The 22,990-nt window shown below is 36.7% G+C and overlaps 1 protein-coding gene across 1 annotated transcript in view; it reads left to right on the top strand.

Moving 5' to 3' along the window:
• LRP2 (LDL receptor related protein 2) overlaps positions 1–22,990 on the top strand; it is a 176,142-nt gene that overhangs the window by 21,173 nt on the left and 131,979 nt on the right. Inside the window, exons 2-7 of the mRNA XM_063429700.1 lie at positions 14,109–14,216; positions 15,650–15,763; positions 16,255–16,371; positions 21,323–21,433; positions 22,247–22,360; positions 22,662–22,778. Of these exons, the coding sequence (XP_063285770.1) occupies positions 14,109–14,216; positions 15,650–15,763; positions 16,255–16,371; positions 21,323–21,433; positions 22,247–22,360; positions 22,662–22,778 (681 nt within the window). The remainder of the gene's footprint in view (positions 1–14,108; positions 14,217–15,649; positions 15,764–16,254; positions 16,372–21,322; positions 21,434–22,246; positions 22,361–22,661; positions 22,779–22,990) is intronic.

Here is a 22,990-nt window from a genome sequence, read left to right as displayed (position 1 = left end):
TATATAGAGTGATAAAGCTATACCGACTATATAGCAATATTTAGTACCATACATGGATCATTAAACTATAGTATTTTTCATTTATCCACCTGCCTATGTGCACACATAGTTCATATAGTTAGGGTTAGTTTTACAGGTTATTGTTGGAGGTCAGAGGTAGAGATTAGTTTAAGCCGGCATGTTGAGACTTTGGTTAGAATTAGGGTTACAGTTAGAAGCATGAAGGCTTTATGGGATTGGTCAATAACTATACTATCTCACCAATGATTGGTCAGTTGTTGGACAAAACATTCTTGTCCCATGCAAACAAGTTTGTGGTTGCTTTGAGAATTTGCTTCTTTAATTGTAGGTCTGCTCAAATAAAATGTGTAGAACAAATCTTGCACATCACCTGATTATACCTTTTTTATTAGGAGAAAAAGTGATACAAGGTTACATAAGAATAAATAAATATGGAGGTGTCACAATAAATGTTTAAGCACATTGACAATGTATAAGGGAATAACATTAGTATCCATGTCAGTTTACAACCTAATCGCATTCTGTTAAATTGTGAAACCTCTGTATTGGTACCAGTTTAGTGATATATAATGCAAGAAAACATCTCCTTTGCTTCTTTAATGCTACCATTTCCATTGAACCTTGCTGGTCATTTTGCACGTTAAGCAAAACCCCAATCATGTATATCAGGTTTATTTGCAAAAGACTAAAATTTTGTGAATTCAAAGTAAATCCAAAGTAAACAATTTAAGGCCAAAATAGCCAGTATAAAATATAGTTAGCTTGGCGACGTTACCAAATTTGACTTTTTTTTTGCTTTATTTATTTGAAATCCAATTGGCATCCATTTTGAATTCCCAACAATCCACACATTAGTGAATAACTTGTGTTTAGAATCTAAAAACAATGTGTGTGTTAACATAATCGGTATTTATCAAACTCAGAATTGAATTACAGAGTCTATCAAGTAATTAGCAGCAGCAATCCCGATGTGGCAGTGTGTATGACAATGACACTTGTGTCTTCTGTCCACAGATTATATTCTCATATCTGGGATTGGTATTAATCATCAACACTTATGAGTGTAACAGTGTAAGCGCACTAGTCATTACTGACGGAGAACTTTTGACCTGATAATCTAGTGCTATAAAAGATTTTGTAACTCATTCCTGGTCTACTGCCCAATCAGCATTCTCAATTCCAGGGCAGTACTGAAGAACTATTGTTTTCCTATTACTGTTGTCTAGTACCCAACTCCAAGTGATTTAGAGTGAAAATTGATGTGCTATTCTAAGGCACATTCCTTTGCTTCTAGGAGGGATCTGAATATTCTCGGTAGCCAAAAAGGTATCATATCATCCTAAAAATATGTATAAGGCATTTTCATAATGGATGGAAAAAAAATTAAAATATCATATCATCCTTAAAATATTTTACAAATATCTTTATAATGGATGTACAATTTTTTTTCCAGTATACTACAAATAACAATAGAAATATAGTATAATTGATAGTAATAATAAAAATTGTTATTGGAAATAAATCTCATGCAATCAATTCACATGAATGATGCCTATACTTTTCACATGTATTTGACTAAAGCTATAACTCTTTATAATCTCTGGGGTGAAATAATCACCAATGGAATGTCCAGGTGGTTTCCATAGCAATTCCTTACTTTTAGAACCTTACACCACTTTTCTGAACATGACATGTTGCTAATTGCCCTTAATATATTTTGTTTCCCAATCCATGTAGGATTTTTTCCCCATCATATTAAAGTAGGAATTAAAAAAATCTGTCCTCATTCTAGGGTCTATGAATTCTTAAATTTGAGGGTGGAGGAGGGGATTAAGCAAGACTAAAGAAGTGCTATATTGGATGCTAAGAGCTAAATGTTGAGAGACATTCAATGGGTTTCCATGGTGACAGCTCTTATAACATCTGTTTTTGCCTCGGAAAAAACAGTCTCCCTCCGTGTAGCAAAGAACACATACATATTACACAAAGACGTATTAGGTTAATGTACTGCATGAATGATATCTCTTTAGATTTACAAGAGATTTTGTCATTCTAGAAAATAAATATATATTTTTTGTTTTGATTTTCTAAACTTACTGGACAACAGCAGACGTAGGTAGCCTCAGTACTCAGTCATCAACTGTGGACTACATCTTCCAACACAACTTCCATCACACTCACTGAAATTGTGGTTGATAACCACAAAAGGTGATCTACATCTTCCAACACAACTTCCATCACACTCACTGAATTTGTGGTTGATAACCACAAAAGGTGATCTACAACTTCCAACACAACTTCCCTCACACTCACTGAATTTGTGGTTGATAATCCACAAAAGATGCCCCCCCTCCCCTCCCCCCCCCCCAAAAAAAAAGATGCAATTTTGGAGCCTAACTGCAGCCTCTGATTGACTCAATTTTAATATATTGCCTCTTTAATTAATGTCAATGATACAATACCGTTTTTGCTGTCCCATCAGTGTACAAGTTGTGACATGCTTCCAAGCTGGCCTACTTTGCACAAACGTTCCAATTACAATGAAAATAGAGTTCCTTGCAGTTTTCCTATATACTTTGCCAAAGTTTTCATGAAATATAATGCATACCAGGTGATATCGTGTTGACATATATACGCTTCTACAGTGAATAATGTTTGCGGTGCTGTCCTCGGTGCTGCTTTATTTATTATTCAATGCATGCTGATCTTTTCATCATACGTTGAGCTGCTTAGCATGATGTGATTGGCAGTCCACAAAAGTAAATTTAGTTGTATTTCCAGGCAAGATTTTTTTTTTCCGTTTGCACCCAGTCATAGGACTAGTGTTGGTGGGACTTTAGTGTCTTATTGTCTCCTGATGTTGACTAGAGTGTGTAGGAATTGATAACTTCAGTGTGGTTTGTGCTAATGTAACTGCATAATAACCTGAATGAATGCCAGAATCTCTGATCAAACAGGAAGGAATTGTAGTTAACATACTTAGGGGTAGGGATCATGACACAATCTTGGTAAGTGTCGATCTCTCAGACCGAGGAAGAGGGGCATTTGGATCATAAAAGGATGGACGGACTTTACTGAACACGACAACTGCAATTCAAACCACTCCGCTAGTCAATCGTGTCTTAAATGACTCCAGAATATATTGGCAGAAATACAATAAAAGAGATTATTATAGTATTCAACGATTTCAGTATGAACAGATAGAAAAAAATCTATAGCAGTTACCTTTTAAGTCTAAGGGGTTTATTTGCTAAACAGTGAATGGTGGATGAATTGAAAACAGACTTTCCAAAATTTAGACTAAAATGATTTGAAAGAATCATACTAATAATTCTCTGTGTCACATCGGGGTAATTTTAGCCTGAATTTTGAAATTAAGTTTTCAGTTCAAAACAGTTTGGTGTTTAGCGAATAAACCCTTAAAAGTACAATAAAAAAGCTCAGCTATACTAAATATGTACCAGATAACTGGAATAGATCCCAAGCAGGCATGTTAGAGATAAATGCATAATATAGGGTGTGGCGGAGCTCCCTGTACCCCGGCTGGGTACCTTTGCCAAGGACCGCTTCCTAGCTTGCACAGGGGAAAACCTCAGCGCTTCTGCCTCTGTTGCCGTGGCTTGACTGGGGTCCTCCTGAAGTTTTTTTCCAGCCTGGAGCAGGATAGGGGACTAGCACTATACACTCCCAGGAACTGGACGACACATAGTCCTGGGAGCTCTAGTCCTTACAAGGACTTTCCCCGCTGAATCCACCATGAGCTAGAACAAGCTGCAACAATGATTATCCCTTTCTCCTCCCAGTAACTAGACGACACATAGTTCTAGGAGTACAACTAGTTTAATGCATCCAAACACAGCCTTTTTATACACAGACCCCAGCAGTGGGTCTCTATTGTCTTCACCACAAGCCCCTCCCAGAAATCTCTGGGCCTGGGAGATAATTGCGTTAAAGATTGATAAGCTACTTATCTCCCAGGAACAGAGAGGCAAACACAAAAATATAAAAAGATAAAAATACCCCAAAACATCATAAAAACATAAAATAACCCCTCCATGCAAGTTTTGACCGGCCGCACATGTGGTCCTATGCCCAAAATAGTTCCAGGGCTTTTTATGGAGCTCTTGCTGCCTCAAAACGGGGTGCTCCGCCTGGTTCTTAGGTAGAGATTGTTCCTCTTAGTCTCAGGCACCTTCCCTCCAAAAAGCAGTCTCCTGGCGGATTTCAAAGTGGTTCAAAACCACAAACCAAGTTGTCCGGGAACTGCACGGTCACCTCATGCTGAAAACAGTTCCATAACATTCGTGGCTAAGTTCCGCTGAGGTGACCGGGTACCCACAAATCCTCATGCCAAATTTAGTTCTAAGTACCCCTGGGACTATTCGTGGGTTTGGTTCATGCCAACGGCCGCCAAAGAGCTAGCGTTCAGTTCTATTCGCATGAAGGGAAAGTGATGAACCAAGGGCATCCAGGGAAAGCTGTTAATAGCGGCTGGGCAGGGTAACTCCCAAATGGTGTCCCAGACCTGGACCATAGTCAGTGGGCAGGAGGCCAACTTCTACACACCTCCAGGAGTCCATGGCAAACATACAAGGGAAGGAACGTTTGTCACATATGGTTACTCATATGGCATGTGTCACATTCGTTTTAACATAACTATGACCTTGATTTAATAAACATTTTGCAAATTATTCCATATTGTTAGAAAAACATTCTAAATAATTTATCTTCGGAAATCACAATTAAAGTATGTTTATTTTTATATCTATATCATTTGGAAACATTTTCTAACAATATTGAATTATTTGGAGAGCTTATTAAATTGAGGCCTATGTTAAGGTTAGTGTTTATTGTGCTAGGCCAAGAGTTATGGGAGTTATGGTTAAGATTAGGCCTAGAATTATTGCAGTTAGAGGTAAGCTTATGTTTATAGGGGTTTGAGTTTGGCATAGAGTTACAGGAGTTACAGCTAAGAATTAAATAGTTATTGGAATTAATTAACTAGATATGCTGCAGACTGCAACTATCATCACTGGCATCCAGACAGATTGGCGGAAGATGGAGTCCACAGAACATGGGATGATGTGCAAAAGTGTGGGTTTTGTTCAACATACAATGGGGTTTATTTACTAAATCTGGAATTTTAATGGACTGAAATACAAATGACAAAATTAAGTCTAAAACAGCCTAGCTATGACTGTAACTGAGTTAAATAATTTTTCCTAATTTTACATAAATTAAAGCATTTTTTTAGCCTAAATATTATTGATTTCAAGTCAGTTGGAGTTTTACTAGTAATCCTGTCTGGTGACTTGAGAACCAATATAAAAAATGTAGACTAAAATAGTAGATTCGTTTTCAATTTCCAATTAATGTGTTTGAGATATTTGTTCTGCTCTGTTATATTGGCCTTAAAGAGGGTTCTAAAGTCACCTGGACTCCCTGTTTACTGAATAGACCTTCTAAAGTCTCTACGCTTTATTTGGGATTATTTACTAAAAGGGCCGAGAAAGAAACCTAGCTTCAAAAGTGTTAAGTCAAAAGCATCATTAAACATATAAATGCTTCCACCCCCCCCCCCCCCCCAATAAATCATGCTTCTTGAGCAGCCTCATCTTTGCTCTATGTAGTAACTTACTCTGCAATATCTCTGGTATTCAGCCTGCATTTGTACATTCCTTGAAAGTGTTTTCTGTTAGGGAGGGCTGTTGTTCTGTAAAGGTGATTTGATAAGAACGCCGTACCACCAACCCCAGGCCTGTACCACCAACCACCACCATACATTATTCCATAGAAGGTATTTGGGTGTACTACTCCTGTACCATCCTGTACCATCAATAACCGGAGTGAAATCTCTGACCACTTGCAGCATACATTATAAATCAGGAAGTCACTGTTAGACAATCAGATTTTTAAATACCATACAAAGTCAGCACTTAAGGAAAAAAAAATGATCAGGTTTAATTAACTCTTTGACTGCAGGAGGCGTAGAAACTGCAAAATGCTATTCTTCTGAAAGCTGTGTATTCCGGTTGGAATTAGTGAGACTGATAATTCATGTTTGTGTATATTGGTATGCTATGTGGGTAACAGGCAAATCATCCTAGGTGCATTAAGTGTGAAGTTTGTATCAGAAATTGAGTTAAATAAGATGCTTGCATTTAACATGTTATTGCTGTAAGTCACAGCACTGCTCTGAGTGATTTCTCCAAATCCCACCTTAACCTGCAGTTGTTTTTTTTAGTTCACTGGAAATATTGAGGTTTTTATGCATTTCATGTTCTGCTGCTAATATCTGCAGATTTACTTAACGTATCAAGTACTGTATAAAAAACAAACAAACAAAACAAAGCAAAAAAATTCCCCAAACAAACAAACGTAAAAGAACGTAAAAAGAAATCTCGAAATTGTACAGAACTGACATGGAACTGCATTTCTCGAATGGGTTTTATTAACCCCTTATGGACCGATGATGGCGTATATGCCATCTTATCAATCTGGTTTTAACGCATCCTATTCCATTAACTAGTCAATGTATTTAATGAAAGCAGTGCATTATAACTCTAAAAATGCCCAATACCCAGTAACTGCCACGCGGCCAAAAAGTGTTTAGGGACCACAATTGTGATAGCAACTGAAAAAATGTAGTGGAACACGTTACGTAAAGCATTGGCTCCAGGGAGCTGTGCTGTTTTTGTTTGGAAAACTGATTTGGACACATAACTGTTCTGGTTATCATTTAGTATGCTAGTTTTTGTCGCATGCATCGTAAAAACATTATTATCACACTGCTTTCTATTGTAAGCTATTCTTAGCATTTTAGATAAGGCTAATTTTAACCAGATTCAGCAAGTTAATCAGTTTATGGATTCAAGCTTAGGAACAGCTTATATGTTATATTAAGGATTTTGTTTGGTAATATGTTTTTTTTAAACCTTGATTTGTTTATCTTAAATATAGCTTTGGGGGTTTAATAACTAAATAGCGGGCGAAGTGAAAAATGAATTGCAACGTTTACGCAGGTAAATGATTTGTAAACATTCTCCAACCGGCACAATTTACATCTTGGCTGTTTTGGCCTAATTTTTGCTAATCGACTTTTAGTTTTACTTCAATACCATGTTTGGTGAATAACCCTAATCATCTGCGATTTTTCTCCAGAACACTAAATATTATCATCTCAAGACATTTATACATTTTTTTTGTGTCCTTTAAGGTTTATGGTTTATTTATTTCACACAATTAAAACAAATATTGCTTTATAATTTGTTAGTGGTAAATAAAGAATTATAATAATATTAGTAGATTTGCACCATAATTTGCTCAATAGCAAACAGCAACTGCAAGATTCAAAAACATAAACTAACAGTGCTGCTTGTTTGAATACAAATACTATTTAACCCCTTCAGGACCGGCCTGTTTTTGCGATGTTTGTACGTTAAGGACCAGAGCAGTTTTAACACTTTTGTGGTGTTTGTGTTTAGCTGTAATTTTCCGCTCTCTCATTTACGGTTCCCATACAAGTTATATATTGTTTTTTTCACAACAAGAAGGGCTTTCTTTACATACCAGTATTTATATTATGTCATATATTGTATTTAAAAAAAATAATAAAATATGGTAAAAAAAAACAAAAAAAAACATGTTTTTGGACTTTTACTTGAAAAATCTTTTACTTATCTACAAAAGCTAATGAAAAAAACTGCTAAATAGATTCAAAATTTTGTCCCGAGTTTAAAAACACCCAGTGTTTACATGCTTTATTGCTTTTTTTTGCAAGTTATAGGCCTATAAATACAAGTAGGAAATTGCTGTTTCACTATATATATATTTTAAATGTATCAATAGTGACATTGTTACACCGTTATCTGTCATAAATCCCCGAAACACACCTAACATGTACATATTTTTTAAAGTAGACAACCCAGGGTATTCAAAATGGGGTATGTCCAGTCTTTTTTAGTAGCCACCTAGTCACAAACACTGGCCAAAGTTAGCATTTATATTTGTTTGTGTGTTAAAAATGCAAAAAACGCTAACTTTGGCCGGTGTTTGTGACTAAGTGGCTACTAAAAAAGGCTGAACATACCCCATTTGCAATACCTAGGGTTGTCTTCTTTTGCAAATGGTATGCCATCATGGGGCTAATTCTCATTCCTTGGCTACCATACGCTCTCAAAGGCAACCTAACCAATCTGACAAATTTCAATAAAAAAAAAAAAAAAGTAAAATCAAGCCTTATATTTGACCCTGTAACTTTCACAAACACTATAAAACCTCTACATGTGGGGTACTGTTATACTCAGGAGACTTCGCTGAACACAAATATTAGTGTATCAGAACAGTAAAATATATCACAGCAATAATATCCTCAGTGAAAGAGCTGTTTGTGTGTGAAAAATGCAAAAAACTTCACTTTCACTGACAATATCATCGCTGTGATATGTTTTACTGTTTTGAAACACTAATATTTGTGTTCAGCGAAGTCTCCCGAGTAAAACAGTACCCCCATGTACAGGATTTAGGGTGTCATAGAAAGTTACAGGGTTAAACACAGTGCTAGCAAATTAAATTATCTGGACTTTTGGCCTGGGTTGGCAGGCAGGTCCCTCAAATTGCAATCATTAAAATTACTTAATTAGGTAAAAATATTACATAAATATGCACGTAGAATTTTAATATATATACATATTTATGTATTTGACGTCTACGTGTATATTTATGAAATTATTTATGTAATTATGTATGTGGACATATGTATATTTTGTATTATTTTTATTTATTTATTTATACATAGATATATATATCATTACATTCTAAGTGTATTTTGATATAAGTATATATATATCAATATCAAAATACTGTTAGAATAAAATTGAATATATATATATATATAATTTTTTTTTATTTATTAAAAATTATTTTTATTTTTTGTTATTTATTTTTATTAACATATTATTTGTATTTTATAATAATATATATATACCATATATATAGTTATTATATATATTGTATATATTCGTGTGTAATTTAAATATAAGTGTATTTTTATATTAATATACGTATATATAAATATAAAAATACACTTAGTGTGACATTATATATATTATATATATATACATATATTATATATAGGTATATATAGATATAATACATGTATATATATCATATATATATACACATATTATTTTTTTTTTTTACACTGATTTCTTTTTTTTTACACTTTATTTTATGATTTTTTACTTGCAGGGAGACTGCCTGTCAGCACAGACAGTCCCCCTGCAGGCAGATACACAGACCCCTATTGCGGTCATGTGATCGAGTGATCACATGGCCGTGGGGTCCTGATCTGCCGAGGGGGGACTGCCCGGGCAGACAGGCAGTCCCCCTGGACCGGGAGGAGAGCTGATCGCCGCCGTGGGACCGACGGCGATCAGGTAAGTTGGCCAAAACCGTTATGACGGTTCAGGACCGTCAGCGGTCCAAACGCACGTTTTACCGCTGACGGTCCTGAACCGTCAGCGGTCCTTAAGGGGTTAAAGGAGCACTATAGTGCCAGGAAAACAAACTAATTTTCCTGGCACTATAGGGTCATTAGCCCCCCCCCCCCCCATCCTCAGGGCTTCCTTCCCGCTGGGCTAAGGGGGTTAAAACCCCTTCAGCCACTTACCTTTCCTGAGCGCCGGGCTCCCTCGGCACTGGGGAACTCTCCTCCTCCTGCCGATGTCAGCGCCGAATGCGCATGTGAGGCAAGAGCCGCGGGTGCATTCAAACAGCCCATAGGAAAGCATTACTCAATGCTTTCCTATGGACATCCAGTGTCTTCTCACTGTGATTTTCACAATGAGAATCGCGAAAGCGCTTCTAGTGACTTCAGTGAGACAAACACTAGAGGCTGGATTAACCCTCAGTGCAACAAGCTAGACGGACCTGGCACCCAGACCACTTCATTGAGCTGAAGTGGTCTGGGTGCCTATGGTGGTCCTTTAATAGCTACCAGAGTTTAGCATTTCAGTGTTTGCGCTGCCACAGTATGTTTTTAGTCCCTTGGAAAATAATAGAACCAATAATTTAATTACCTGTGATGCCTTTAAAACATGCAAAGTTGTTGGTTATTTTAGACCAAGCTAAATTTATGCTAAAATGAGTACAGCTCCTATAATACTTGGTATACATGTACTAAAAAAGCACGTGTAGGTCTCCTAAAACACTCAATGCCAGTACTGACAAGCTAGCATGAGCAGATAAGCTGACAGATAAGACATCCCCTGAAAATAAGCCCTAGCTTATTTTCAGGGGATGCTAGTAATATAAGCCCTACCCCGAAAATGATAATAATAATAATAATAATAATAATAATCCTTGAGATCGTCGCTAGTTTGCTAATCTATGTTCGGGGAATTTTTCCCAAACATAGATTTGCGGGATTGCATGCGACAGTGAACTGGTCTATGTTTTGGGGAATTCCTGCACATGCTTACTAGTGCACCCTCACTTACTGGCGAATTCGCTTTATGGCCATGTCGTAAGAAAGGAGCCCGGTCAGTAAGTGAGGTCCACCTGTAATATATAAATTACTAAGACATTTTCTGAAAATAAACCCTAGTATGTTTTTTTGAGCAAAAATTAATATAAGACCGGTCTTATTTTCTGGGAAAACAATATATATATATATATATATATATATATATATATATATATATATATATACTGCCTGGCCCCAAAAAAATGTCGCCCAAAAAAAAAAAAGGTCACACACTCTAATATTTAGTTGGACCGCCTTTAGCTTTGATTATGGCATGCATTCGCTGTGGCATTGTTTCGAAAAGCTTTTGCAATGTCGCGAGATTTATTTTTGTCCTGTGTTCATTCATTTTTCAAGATCTTGTATTGATGATGAGAGAGTCGTACCACTGTGCAAAGTCTTCTCCAGCACATCCCAAAGATTCTCAATGGGGTTAAGGTCTGGACTCTGTGGTGGTCAATTTATGTGTGAAAATTATGTCTCATGCTCCTTGAACCACTCTTTTGAGCCCGATTTGAGCCCGATGAATCCTGCCATTGTCATCTTGGAATATGCCCGTGCCATCAGGGAAGAAAAAATACATTGATGGAATAACCTGTTCATTCAGTATATCCAGGTATTCAGCTGACCTCATTCTTTGGGCAAATAATGTTGCTGAACCTAGACCTGACCAACTGCAGCAACCCCAGATCATAGCACTGCCCCCAGGCTTGTACAGTAGGCACTAGGCATGATGGGTGCATCACTTTATCCGCTTCTTTTCTTACCCTGATGCGCAAATCACTCTGGAACAGGGTAAATCTGGACTCATCAGACCACATGACCTTCTTCCATTGCTCCAGAGTCCAATGTTTATGCTCCCTAGCAAATAGAAGCCTTGTTTTTCCGATAAGCCTCACAGATTAGTGGTTTTCTTAAGGCTACACAGCTGTTCAGTCCCAATCTCTTGAGTTCCCTTCGCATTGTGCGTGTGAAAATGCTCTTACTTTCACTATTAAACATAGCCCTGAGTTCTACTGTTCTTTTTCTACGATTTGATTTCACCAAACGTTTAAGTGATCGCCGATCACTATCAATCAGGATTTTTTTCTGACCACATTTCTCCTCGAAGACGATGGTTCCCCACTATCCTTCCAGTTTTGAATAATGTGTTGAAGAGTTTTTAACCCAATTTTAGTAGTTTATGCAATCTCCTTAGATGTTTTCTCTGCTTGATGCATGCCAATGATTTGACCCTTCTCAAACAGACTAACATCTTTTCCACGACCACAGGATGTATCTTTCGACATGGTTGTTTAAGAAATGAGAAGCTACTCATTGCATCAGTTGGGGTTAAATAACTTGTTGCTAGCTGAAAGATAATCACCCATGCAGTAACTACCTAATAGGAAGCTCTTACCTATTTGCTTAGTTAAATCCAGGTGGCGACTTTTTATTTGGCCAGGCAGTGTATATACACCGATCAGCTACAATATTAAAACCACAGACAGGTGAAGTGAATAACATTGATTATATAATTACAATGGCAGCTGTCAAGAGGTGGAATATATATAAATTTAAGTTAAAAGATCTGAATGATTTCGACAAGGGCCATGTAGTGATGGCTAGATGACTGGGTCAGAGCATCTCCAAAGCAGCAAGTCTTGTGGTGTGTTCGTGGTATGCAGTGGTTATTACCTAGTAAAAGTGGTGCAAGGAAGGACAACTAATGAACCGATATGTTTGAGGAACATGGCATGAGTTTAAGGTGTTGCCTTGGCCTCCAAATTCCTCAGATCTCAATCTGGCTGAGCATCTGTGGGATGTGCTGGAACAACAAACCCAATCCATGGATGCCCCACTTTGCAACCTGTAGAACTTAAAGCATCTGCTGCTAATGTCTTGGTGCTAGACACATTCAGAGGTCTTGTGGAGTCCATGCCTCTATGCATCAAAGCTGTTTTGTCAGCACGAGGTGGGCCGACACAATGTTAATCAGGTCGTTTTCATGTTGTAACTGATCAGTATATATTATATGTTATATATGTTTCACCCAAAGAAATTTCTCCTGCATTGAAATCAGTGAGCATATTACGAGAAGCCCCTGTGTGCTCTGGACAATGCTGGATTTTGCTTTTTTTTATTAAAGACGAATAATACTTAATTGAGGTAGGAACATGTTTATTTTAAGATATATGGGGAGATGAGCTAGTGTTGTTGCGTTATTATTAATGTGCGTGTTTGTGGGTTGGTCCCTGTCACACTTCAACATAAAGGCACTAAGGAAGATTTTTTTTTTGGTAAAGTGGTATTGCTATTGGAACCCTGGTTTAGTCTTCCGTTCAAGGACACAGGGGTTGAGAGGAAGATGTATGAATGATTTTAGTCCATTTCTGCTCTATTACCCCACCCATTTAGCATGAAGGAATGAGCTACACGTGAATGTGGTCTATGAACTCCCCCATTCTCCCCACTCCCATTTACCGACTACCAGAATACAGTAGTGAAAAATGACCTATAATCATGTTTTAGAGAAATGGTTCCAGCACATTTCCTAATGCAAAAACAAAACCAACCCAGTGACAAAAAAAATGATTCATATTAATGAAATATTCTGCATCAGCGAATTTTGTGAATAATCATGCTATTTACAAAAATATTGTAGGAGTGGGAATCATGGGCTTAATTACAAAAAATTGTTATGAGTGGGAATCATGTGTTCATGGACAAACGTATTGTAGATGTGTCAATGAAACTCTCATTAAAAACAATGTAGGAGTACAAATCATATTATCAAAGGAATAGTCCACAGAAAAACTGTGTAGTTGCAGTTCAGTAGCAAGCAGAAGTGCTTATGCGTTTGGAGTGTATCTTTAATTACAAAATATAGGAATGTGAGCCACCTGCCAGTGGTTGAGAAAAGGTTTAGTTCAACCAGTTTGTTTTCTCTCCAATCTGGAGGTATCATACTCATATTACATATATTGCATGATTGAATTTTATATTGGATATGAATAAATGTTATGTTGTGCAAATTTTTCCCCCAAACATTTTATTCGGTTTAAGCAGTATAAAAGTGCATTGTAGGTGCCGGATTTATATTCCCAAGAAACCCAAAGAGACATTTTCATTTTAAAAGACTTTGAAAAATAAACAAGAAAACCGTAATCAAACAAATCACTCAATTAGGACACTGTCATGTAGAGGTACATAGATTAGCTCTACTTTTAAAAATAATTGTTGAAAAAATTAAACCAGTACCAGGTCCATGCTCAATCAAGAATGCCCCATGCCTCCCCATCATCCAAGTCAAATTGGAGGTCGCTTATGGAGCAATCATAAAGTATGACAACTAATAAACTGGAATGTTTGATGGACAAGAATTTTCTTTTTGTGTTCATTTTTTTTACTCTCTTTTTTTTATGTTTTAGTACTTTTGGTGTGGTAGAAGAAACACATGTGGCTTTTCTTCTTGTATTTAAAATGTAACATACTTTTCTTCTTGTATTTAAAATGTAACATAAAAAATGGATATTTTTGGTATCTCATTTTAAATGGCTTCATTACTCCTCTTTTATCACAGCTTGTGCAGCTGGAAATTTTCGGTGTACAAACGGGCGCTGTATTCCAGAGAGCTGGAAATGTGATGGCACAGGAGACTGCTCAGACAACTCCGATGAAGCTGGATGTCGTAAGTACCAATCACCATTGCAAATTTATTTGTTGCACCATTGCAAATGTACTTTGTACGGTGCACTGCACAGAGAATGCATAGAACAGCCATGGCTAACTTTGATATTAAGCAGATGATAATTCTGTTTGAGCAGTAATAAACATCTGCAATGACAAATTTAGCCAGTACTGGTGAACATAAATATATACTGGTGTATTAAAATAAATAATAATTAAAAAAGGGGATAGTGAGTATCTTTTCTGGGATTGCAAGTAAAAAGATAAAATACAAATACCTGCTCGGTATCCAAAGCTTTTAATCAAAGCAGACCTACTTACCTGGCTCCAACTGCGTACCCCTACATGGGCTCATTATAGCATATCTGATGTAATAAAATATCTGGACAAGCAGAAGAATCTGATGAAAGTACTGTATTGGTTTATTTAACCAATTTAGAACCTGTCTAAGTATCAGTATGGTATGCTCTCTTCCTAGCTCATTTCAACTCTCAGCCTTTTGAGGTCAATAAATGAGTACTATTGAGTTGGGCAATAATAATAGAATTTAACGCGTACTTGGAAATTATTAGATATAAATATTTTTTTTCCTGGTTAAGCAACTTCCGTCTTGTGGCATGTTTAGCTGGCAATGCAGTATTCTAAGTAAATATTTAGAAATGACTCCTTTGTTTCCCTAACACAGGTGCCAGGAATTCTGGCATTCTATGTGTCTGGTAACTATCCTCTAATATGGTACTCTTACTACATACAGGAAATTAGCTCCAGAAATGTGTTACTGTAGACCTCATGTGTATCAGATACCGCTGGCACCATGCACTGGGTACAGTCTTACCTGTATTTCTATAGATTTTAAAAGAAGAAAATAATTTTCAGTTATAGAGTGCAAGCTAACGGGCCATCTAACTAAATAAAAGAGCTTTAATGGCCAGATCTCAGCTCACGGGCTGGGCCCTCTTTATCTTTTTTACGGTTTGTGTATAGCCTACATTCTCCCCTAATTGTACAGCTCTGGGAAATACGTTTGTGTTTTATAAATGACAGTAATAAATAAAATTAATAAATAAATTAAAGACTGTGGCTTAAAGTGGCCCAGTCAGCGTCTGGGGCCTTTGCATATTTTAGCCTAAGGGTACAGAGGAAGGTAAGTTTTACTTGTGTGAAGCTGTCCCTCGCTGCTGGCGCCATCTTCGACTGGTGGATATTCTTCAGCTCCTGGTGCTACCTCTTCCAGGAACTCATGTCAGTGCTGTACTCTCGCTCTTATGTGAAACTGTAGCTCTGACCTTTGTCAAGTTTTGTCAAGAGTTGGGAATGTACAGAAGACAAAGTTGTCCATACTTTGTCTTATGTTATCTTTGGACTCTGTTGGAATTTCAGCGATTTCATCTTTACGAATACTCCTTTTTTTTTACCCATTCTTCCATTTGACAGATATCACATGTTCAGCGTCAGAATTTAAATGCACTGATGGAGAATGCATTTCTAGTTCCTGGCAATGTGATAATGAGGAAGACTGTGAAGATGGCTCGGATGAAACGCACTGCAGTAAGTGTAATAGTCAATTGTACTATACTAGTGGTAGCTAATGGCGGCACCCCATATGTTTGTGAACTACATGGACCAACATGAAACGTGTTGTGTTCAAATACTGGGAAGCCAAGATGATCAATGCTTTTCTATACCATCTTGTATACCCTGATTCTCTATACGGCACATGGGTTGGATACTCAAAGACGTGCTATAAGCCATGCACACCTAGGATGGAAATGCAATTTTGCTATACTATCTTAACAAAATAAATTAAGAAAGAAATATTTAGGTAGCATGTAAATGTCCTTAAAACCTGGCAAAAATAATAACTATTTACATAGAACAGATCTGGGTAATGCAAAATGCTCGTCTACAACTATGGGCCAAGAGCAGTTTCCATGAATTTCTGGGAGATTTCATAACCTTTAGCTTTTTAACTGCTGTTACGAGTATCCATAGAATAGCCAATTCAGGTTTTACATTAAAACATGTATGATTTCTTACAGCTGGTAGAACATGTTCCAGCCAGCAGTTTACATGTACGAATGGACTGTGTATCCCTCTGGCATACAGGTGCGACAGGACAAAGGATTGTTTAGATGGAGCTGACGAGATAAACTGCAGTAAGTCCATCCGATCTTAATACAAAGTATAAAACTTTTACCGTAATTCAATTGCATTTTAATTAATAAGTAATATCAACTCCATATTATCAGTAAAATTGCTCAAAATGTTACGATATAAATGGATCTGTGTAATCCATGGTCTTTAAGGGCTTACTCTACTTCGTAATAAGACGTTAGCATGTTGTTCATATAGTCATGCCTTTTCTGTGGATATCATTATGTATTAAGTTTGATGTACTCAAATTCCTCTTTAACGAAATCCTGTAAGGGCATATTGAACTATCATTTCTAATATTATTATTATATTAGACAAACAAAGTAACATAGCTTGGAACCATATCAGCTAGGCCGGGACGATTATTTGATCATAGAATGTGACTAGGAAATAGGCGGAGCTAAACTTAAATGGTATAATGGCAGGATATGGTTGCCCCTTGGCCAGAATGGGTATCTTAAGGTATTTATTAATTAATCCATTATGTGATTCATATAAAACATGGCAATGTCACGCATTAAATTTCTCTTTAGGAAAGCACTGAATCAATGGAAATGTGTTTTTGTGAGATTTATTGTGACTCAGAGACAGGGTGGCATGGGCACGTGTGCAAAGTGTGTTTCCAGGCATACCCTAATGCAGTTGCCGATGTATGTCTTCTTAGAATTAAATGACTAAGAAGCATGAGAAATGCACTATGTTTACATATACAACTTGTTTTCCCTGAGGAAAAAGTTGATGTTTTCTGCTGCACTTGTTTTGTACAACTTTTTATTTTTAACATGAATTGATCAACTAATTTTAAAATGAAATCTCCTTCATGAATGAATAATGTCTGCTATTCGAAAAATAAACGTTTGCGCACACCATGATGCAGTGTGCGTTTTGTGCAATAACTGGGTGTTATGGCTTATTTTGTTCCCCTGATAGAATGTCCTATTTTAAATCTGCCTGATTTTGACCATTTCACAAAAAACTATTTTACAAGAGAATCCTGTTTATATGGCTTTAACTCATGGGAGTCTTTCGATGTGAATACAAACAAAATCTACAGTAAATATCGGTTATCTGATAATTATTCCACATATCAAAAAATGCTAAAAAATCCTGCCCAAGCCATATCCTAGCCTAGACCATAACACTTTAATTTCATGAAGCAAACAGGCTATTTTTCTCTCTTTAAACTTTTTGATCTCTCTAATAAATCCCAAGTTACTAATTCTGTTTACCTCTGAATAAAGTCATTTATTGGGTTCTACGTTAGTATTTTTAAGCAGGCTTTTATTTTCTAAAGTCACAGCTTTGCCTCCAAATCACTTTTTACAAAACAGAGGAGAAAAAAAAACTGTATCTGTTGGATTAACTTCAAAGGCATTCAATTAAGTAGAGGAAACCATTCCCGGCTAAGTCAAGGAGATTTGCAGCTCGTAGGCCCTATTGGTTCTTAAAGTAAAGAGATCCTTGGGAGCAGCACACATAGTTCTTGGCCTAATGATCCCCCGTCTTGGATGCTGTAGCACACACATCTAAGTTGCAAAAGAGATAAGAAGTGGAGTTTGTCTATGACTAGGGTGCATTATTTAGGAGATCAGTCAAGTGAAAAATTCTACTAATATTAAATAACTCGTCTCTTTAACATGTCATAAAACGGAACAAGAGTTTTTTAAACTACGGCCCATTTTGTAGCTAATGGGATTAGCGTGAAGGAAAAACTACCCATGCAGACGAAGATAAACATCTGAGCAATGCTGTAGCTATAACCCATTTAATTAGAGTAGATGCTGCTGGCTATTTTCTTTCTTGGTATAGACATTTCAAGAGCCCGGTGCTGTAATTAAATTTATTACATTTCACTATAGACTTTAATATCGCTGAGGGTTAATGCAGACAGTCTGCTACTAATGTAAGGATTTGGGTTTAACACATTGCAACACTTGATTTATGTTGTTTTGTTTTTTTCTAACATCTTATTGCTGGATCATATGTGAGCCTCTATTATTATTATTATTATTATTATTATTATATTATTTATATAGCGCCATCAGATTCCGTAGCAGTGTACAATGGGTGGTCTAACAGACATGTAATTGTAACCAGACAACTGGACGTACAGGAACAGAGAGGTGGAGGGTCCTGCTCAATGAGCTTACATTCTAGAGGGAGTATGAACTAGTATCTACATTTGTAGGGATTATATAATTCTGAGTGAGAACGTGGAGAAAGTGCAGAACATTGGAGAAGGATTAGGAAGCTATTAGTGAGAACATCAGAGGGGGGGAGTGATTAACAGGAATCACAGGTATTTGGAGGTTTCCACTTGCCATCAAAACCAAATGGTATTTCTTTGATACTTTTTCTTACATTTTCCTCGAGTCAGTACAAAGATTCAAGTGTTGCTCATGAAGCTTTTGTGTTCTTATTGAGCAAGTGATCCACGCCACATTGAGAGAGGCACAGATCTCACCTTCCTTTTAAATCATGGAAAGAAAATGGGAAACAACTTCCCTCTTCTATTTTTTTTATTTTTTTTTATTTTTTTATGTGTTTTTTTGTATTGTTCTCTTCGCATGTGTTGCTTTCATCTAACTGATCGGGCACCATTGTCCGTATGTTAGTACCGCCGGTTACAGAATTACAGGGTAAAAACAGACTTCAGGTCATTAAGGTCAATATTTAGCATTTCTCTTTTTCTGCTGTTGGTCCCCTTTGCTTCCAGCCTTTATAATGCTGTGTCCTTCTGGTATTTTGTAAACATTCTCCCATCTATACTAATTACCCCATTTTCAAGCTTTAATATAGTGACACCGACAATATAACTGTTGCCATCAGGGGAAGCAGATAATGTTGTACAGTTTGTCCTATTTATACTGATGTTTTGAGTCACTTGAACTCATCATTCATTTATTACAGCAATGTAAGAAACCCAATTGTAAATTTGTTATCTCCTGATTTCCAGCTCTACATCCCCCATTTCTGGCCTTGTCAAAAAAATAAAATAAAAATGATCATTTGACAATGCAAACCAAGAACGTATTGATTTCTAATCATATAGATGGGGATTTGCTACATTAATATATATATCAAATCATTATAAAATGAACTTGGCTAAGTCTATGACGTCCAGTTAAAACTATGTCCTGAGTGCTGAACAGTGGGTTTAATCCAGATTATTAGTGTCCAGCAGTGAAAGTCACCTTAGAATGTGAAAAGGGTCGGATAACAATGGAACTCATGCTGATTACCAGAAACCAGTGCATTTTGTAGTCCCATAGAAAACACCCACAGCCCTAAGAAGGGTTATTACGAGGCTTCTTTTGAGTTTCGCTGACCTCTTCACTCATTTCGTGTTCCTTTGCACAAAGCTAGCTATTCCTCACCTAGGTATCTCAAATGCAGTCAGATAAGCTAGTTGTAAAACTTACTGATTCACATGTGGTTACTGGCGTGCACAAAGATTCTTTACGGGATCATTTAAATATACAATGGCAAAGTCCAAAGCTCCATTTACATGACAAATACACAAATTCACAAGTACAATAGATGCCCCATCTTGTCCTGTTACTATGTAACATCAAACTAATCAATAGGTTTTCAAGCAACGGAGGAGCCCTTAATTAATGGGGGCAGTATTTTAGGGATATAGTGTAGGTGCCTCTTCCTGCCCTGCCTTGTTAACTGCCGTGTAAGCAGAAGATCACATCCATCAATTCATTCCAGCTTAAAACATACCTTAAAGAATAGCAGAGTGTATTGTTCAAAATGTATTTAAGCAGACATGGCACATAATGTCCATAATGAAGAGTACAATTGTTCAGACATTAAAAGCCTTTTGTGACTATGACTCCTTTTGCCAAGTTGGATAATAGATTTTTGTTCAGTATGAATACCTTCTTGTTGTCTTACCTAACACAATTCTATTTCAGATTGTTTTACTAGAGATATACCGTTGTATAAGTTTTGTCTAGAATTAAAAATCGAAAGAATTTGGCCAGAACTGTCAATTTTTGATTTTAAAAATCAACAAATTAAACAAAAAATTAACAAATCGAAAACTAATCTAAAGGAACATTTTCTGAATCCCTTGTTTTGATAGCGATACCGAATTAGAAAGTAATTCTAAACAGCTGACAGATCAATATTAAGAAAAGGACTCTTCATTTTGATATTTTAGCTGTGTAGTAGACTGCTCCCTAATTTTGTGTCCTTCAATATCCCACGTAAGGATAGCCAATTACGTCATTATCTACTAAACAGCAGAAAGATTAAAATTAAGGAATGGACTTTTCTTAAATGTAATCTTTCAACTGTTTAGTAGATCATGCTCTAATTTGCTATCCTTATCTGGGATTACGTGGGATATTTAAGGATACCAAATTATGGAGCTAACTGCTAAATTGCTGAAGTTCAAAATTGCGAAAAATAATTTTCTTAATTTTTCTCTTTCAGGAGTATAGCAGATAATTCCATAATTTAGATTCCTTACGTGGTATTGCCATATTTATGAATACCAAATTAGGGAGCTGTTTAGCAGATAGCTCCCTCATTAGATAATTGGTATCCTTATCACAATCCCATATATAGCAAACCACACAGCAAATTGGAGAGTTACCAACTAAACAACAAAATAAATCAAGATTAAGAAAAGGACCCTTCTTCATTTTGATAATTTAGTAATTTAGCAGATTGCTGTCTAAATTTCTGCTTTCCTTGGTAGCTTTGTGACTGCCAACATTATCCATTGCCCATAAGGAACAATCAGCTTCCACAATTAAAAAAGTAACACATTTCTGAATCGAAATTCGGATCATCCAGATTGATATTTCACAGATTTTGGATGAACCGGAATTTGAAACAAATTAATCTGAAAAATACTGAAACAAATCATTAGCTCGTACACATCTCTACCATGTTCTTTTAAGAACCGCATTATAATCTGTTATCGCTTGGTTCCAGATTACCCTGTATGCAGTCAGCTTACTTGTGCCAGTGGAGCTTGTTATAACACAAGTCAGAAGTGTGATGGGAAGGTAGATTGTCGTGATGCCACAGATGAAGCCAACTGCAGTAAGTGTTACCGCAAATGACATTTGTCTGTCTGTTTCTTTGTATCTCTGTCCATACAGTAGTCATTGCAGCTGTAAGTCTACCCTTTCACTCCAGTATGTCATGATGTTAATCTTTCGCCTCTGCCAATACAAATACTTTTACTATCCTAAGGACTGAACAGCAGGAGTTTTTAGAAGTTGTAATTCACTTTCAGTTTTCTACAATAGCTACCTGACAACTGATGTTAAAACCACAAAAACCCCTAGTGAGCAGTAATTCATGGGATAAGCTGCCATAGACAGTGAACCGAGCATCATGATTAGCCAAGTAACTTCCTGGTCTTGGCAGAGCTCACCGCAGCACATACATATCCCAGGCAGGAGTAGGCAACCTTTGGCACTCCAGACATTGTGGACTACATCACACATAATGCTCTTACAGCCATAATACTGGCAAAGCATCAGGGGAGATGTAGTCCACAACATCTGTAGTCCCAAAGGTTGTCTACCCCTGTCCTAGGGATTTAGAGACAAGGTAAAACTTCAAATGTGAGTATCATTTTCATGGTATTTTAAATTATTTTTAATTCTGTTGTACTTGGATATATTTTAGTCCATTGAATACTGCATTAAAAAGAGTGATTTAAAGCTAATCTGGAGTGACCCTTGAAAGGAGACAGATTCACCAAAAGGCCAATGGCTGGCGCTTTAACTCAATGTGCTCTTTAAAACCTCTTCCTAATAACATGTTCAATGCTTCTTTATTTTATTAGAAGAGGTACTGATACAATTCCCAATCAAGTTTATTTCCCTGACTTTTTTTTTTTTACAGCACGGAAATGTCTCAACAGCCAGTTCCAGTGTCCGAATGGAGAATGCATCCCTCGAGCCTTCCTTTGTGATCATGACGATGACTGTGGGGATGGCAGTGATGAAAGAAACTGCAGTACGGTTATTTCATACTTCTGCTTTTTTTGGAGCCGGTTCAGTTTCAGTAATTTTTCTAGACCAAAACAGCACCAATGAGTAATACCTAAAATACCCTTATAAGATACACAGACAGAGCATCATTCATCCTGTCCTACACTGCTGTTTTTGTACTTGTTGTCACTCACATTTCAATATTTAACTTGGCTTGATACAGCTGGCATGTGTGTTATGTTTAGGATAATTGCTGTAACTCCAATCAAATGGCTACATAGAGGAAGATGCCACGTTGAAGAACTGATGTATGTTTTGTCTTACAGCATATCCGTCGTGTGGTGGGAATTTTTTTACCTGTCCTAGTGGACGATGCATACACCAGAGCTGGCTATGCGATGAGGATGATGACTGTGATGACAACGCTGATGAAACGGGATGTGGTAAGAATAAGTTCTAGCATCCAAAATTAAATTGTCATATATTAATTTAAATAAAATAAAAAACCATGATAATGAATGACTGTAATTCGAATTCTATCTGGTTGTCAATGCTATGCTTCATAACTCAATAACATAGAAACATAGAAACATAGACATAGAATGTGACGGCAGATAAGAGCCCATCTTGTCTGCCCAATTTTCTAAATACTTTC

Source organism: Pelobates fuscus, chromosome 8 (genome assembly GCF_036172605.1).
Source record: "Pelobates fuscus isolate aPelFus1 chromosome 8, aPelFus1.pri, whole genome shotgun sequence".
NCBI classification, from domain to species: domain Eukaryota; kingdom Metazoa; phylum Chordata; class Amphibia; order Anura; family Pelobatidae; genus Pelobates; species Pelobates fuscus.
The sequence above is the reverse complement of the archived record's forward strand: the minus strand, read 5'-3'. Positions and strand labels throughout refer to the sequence as shown.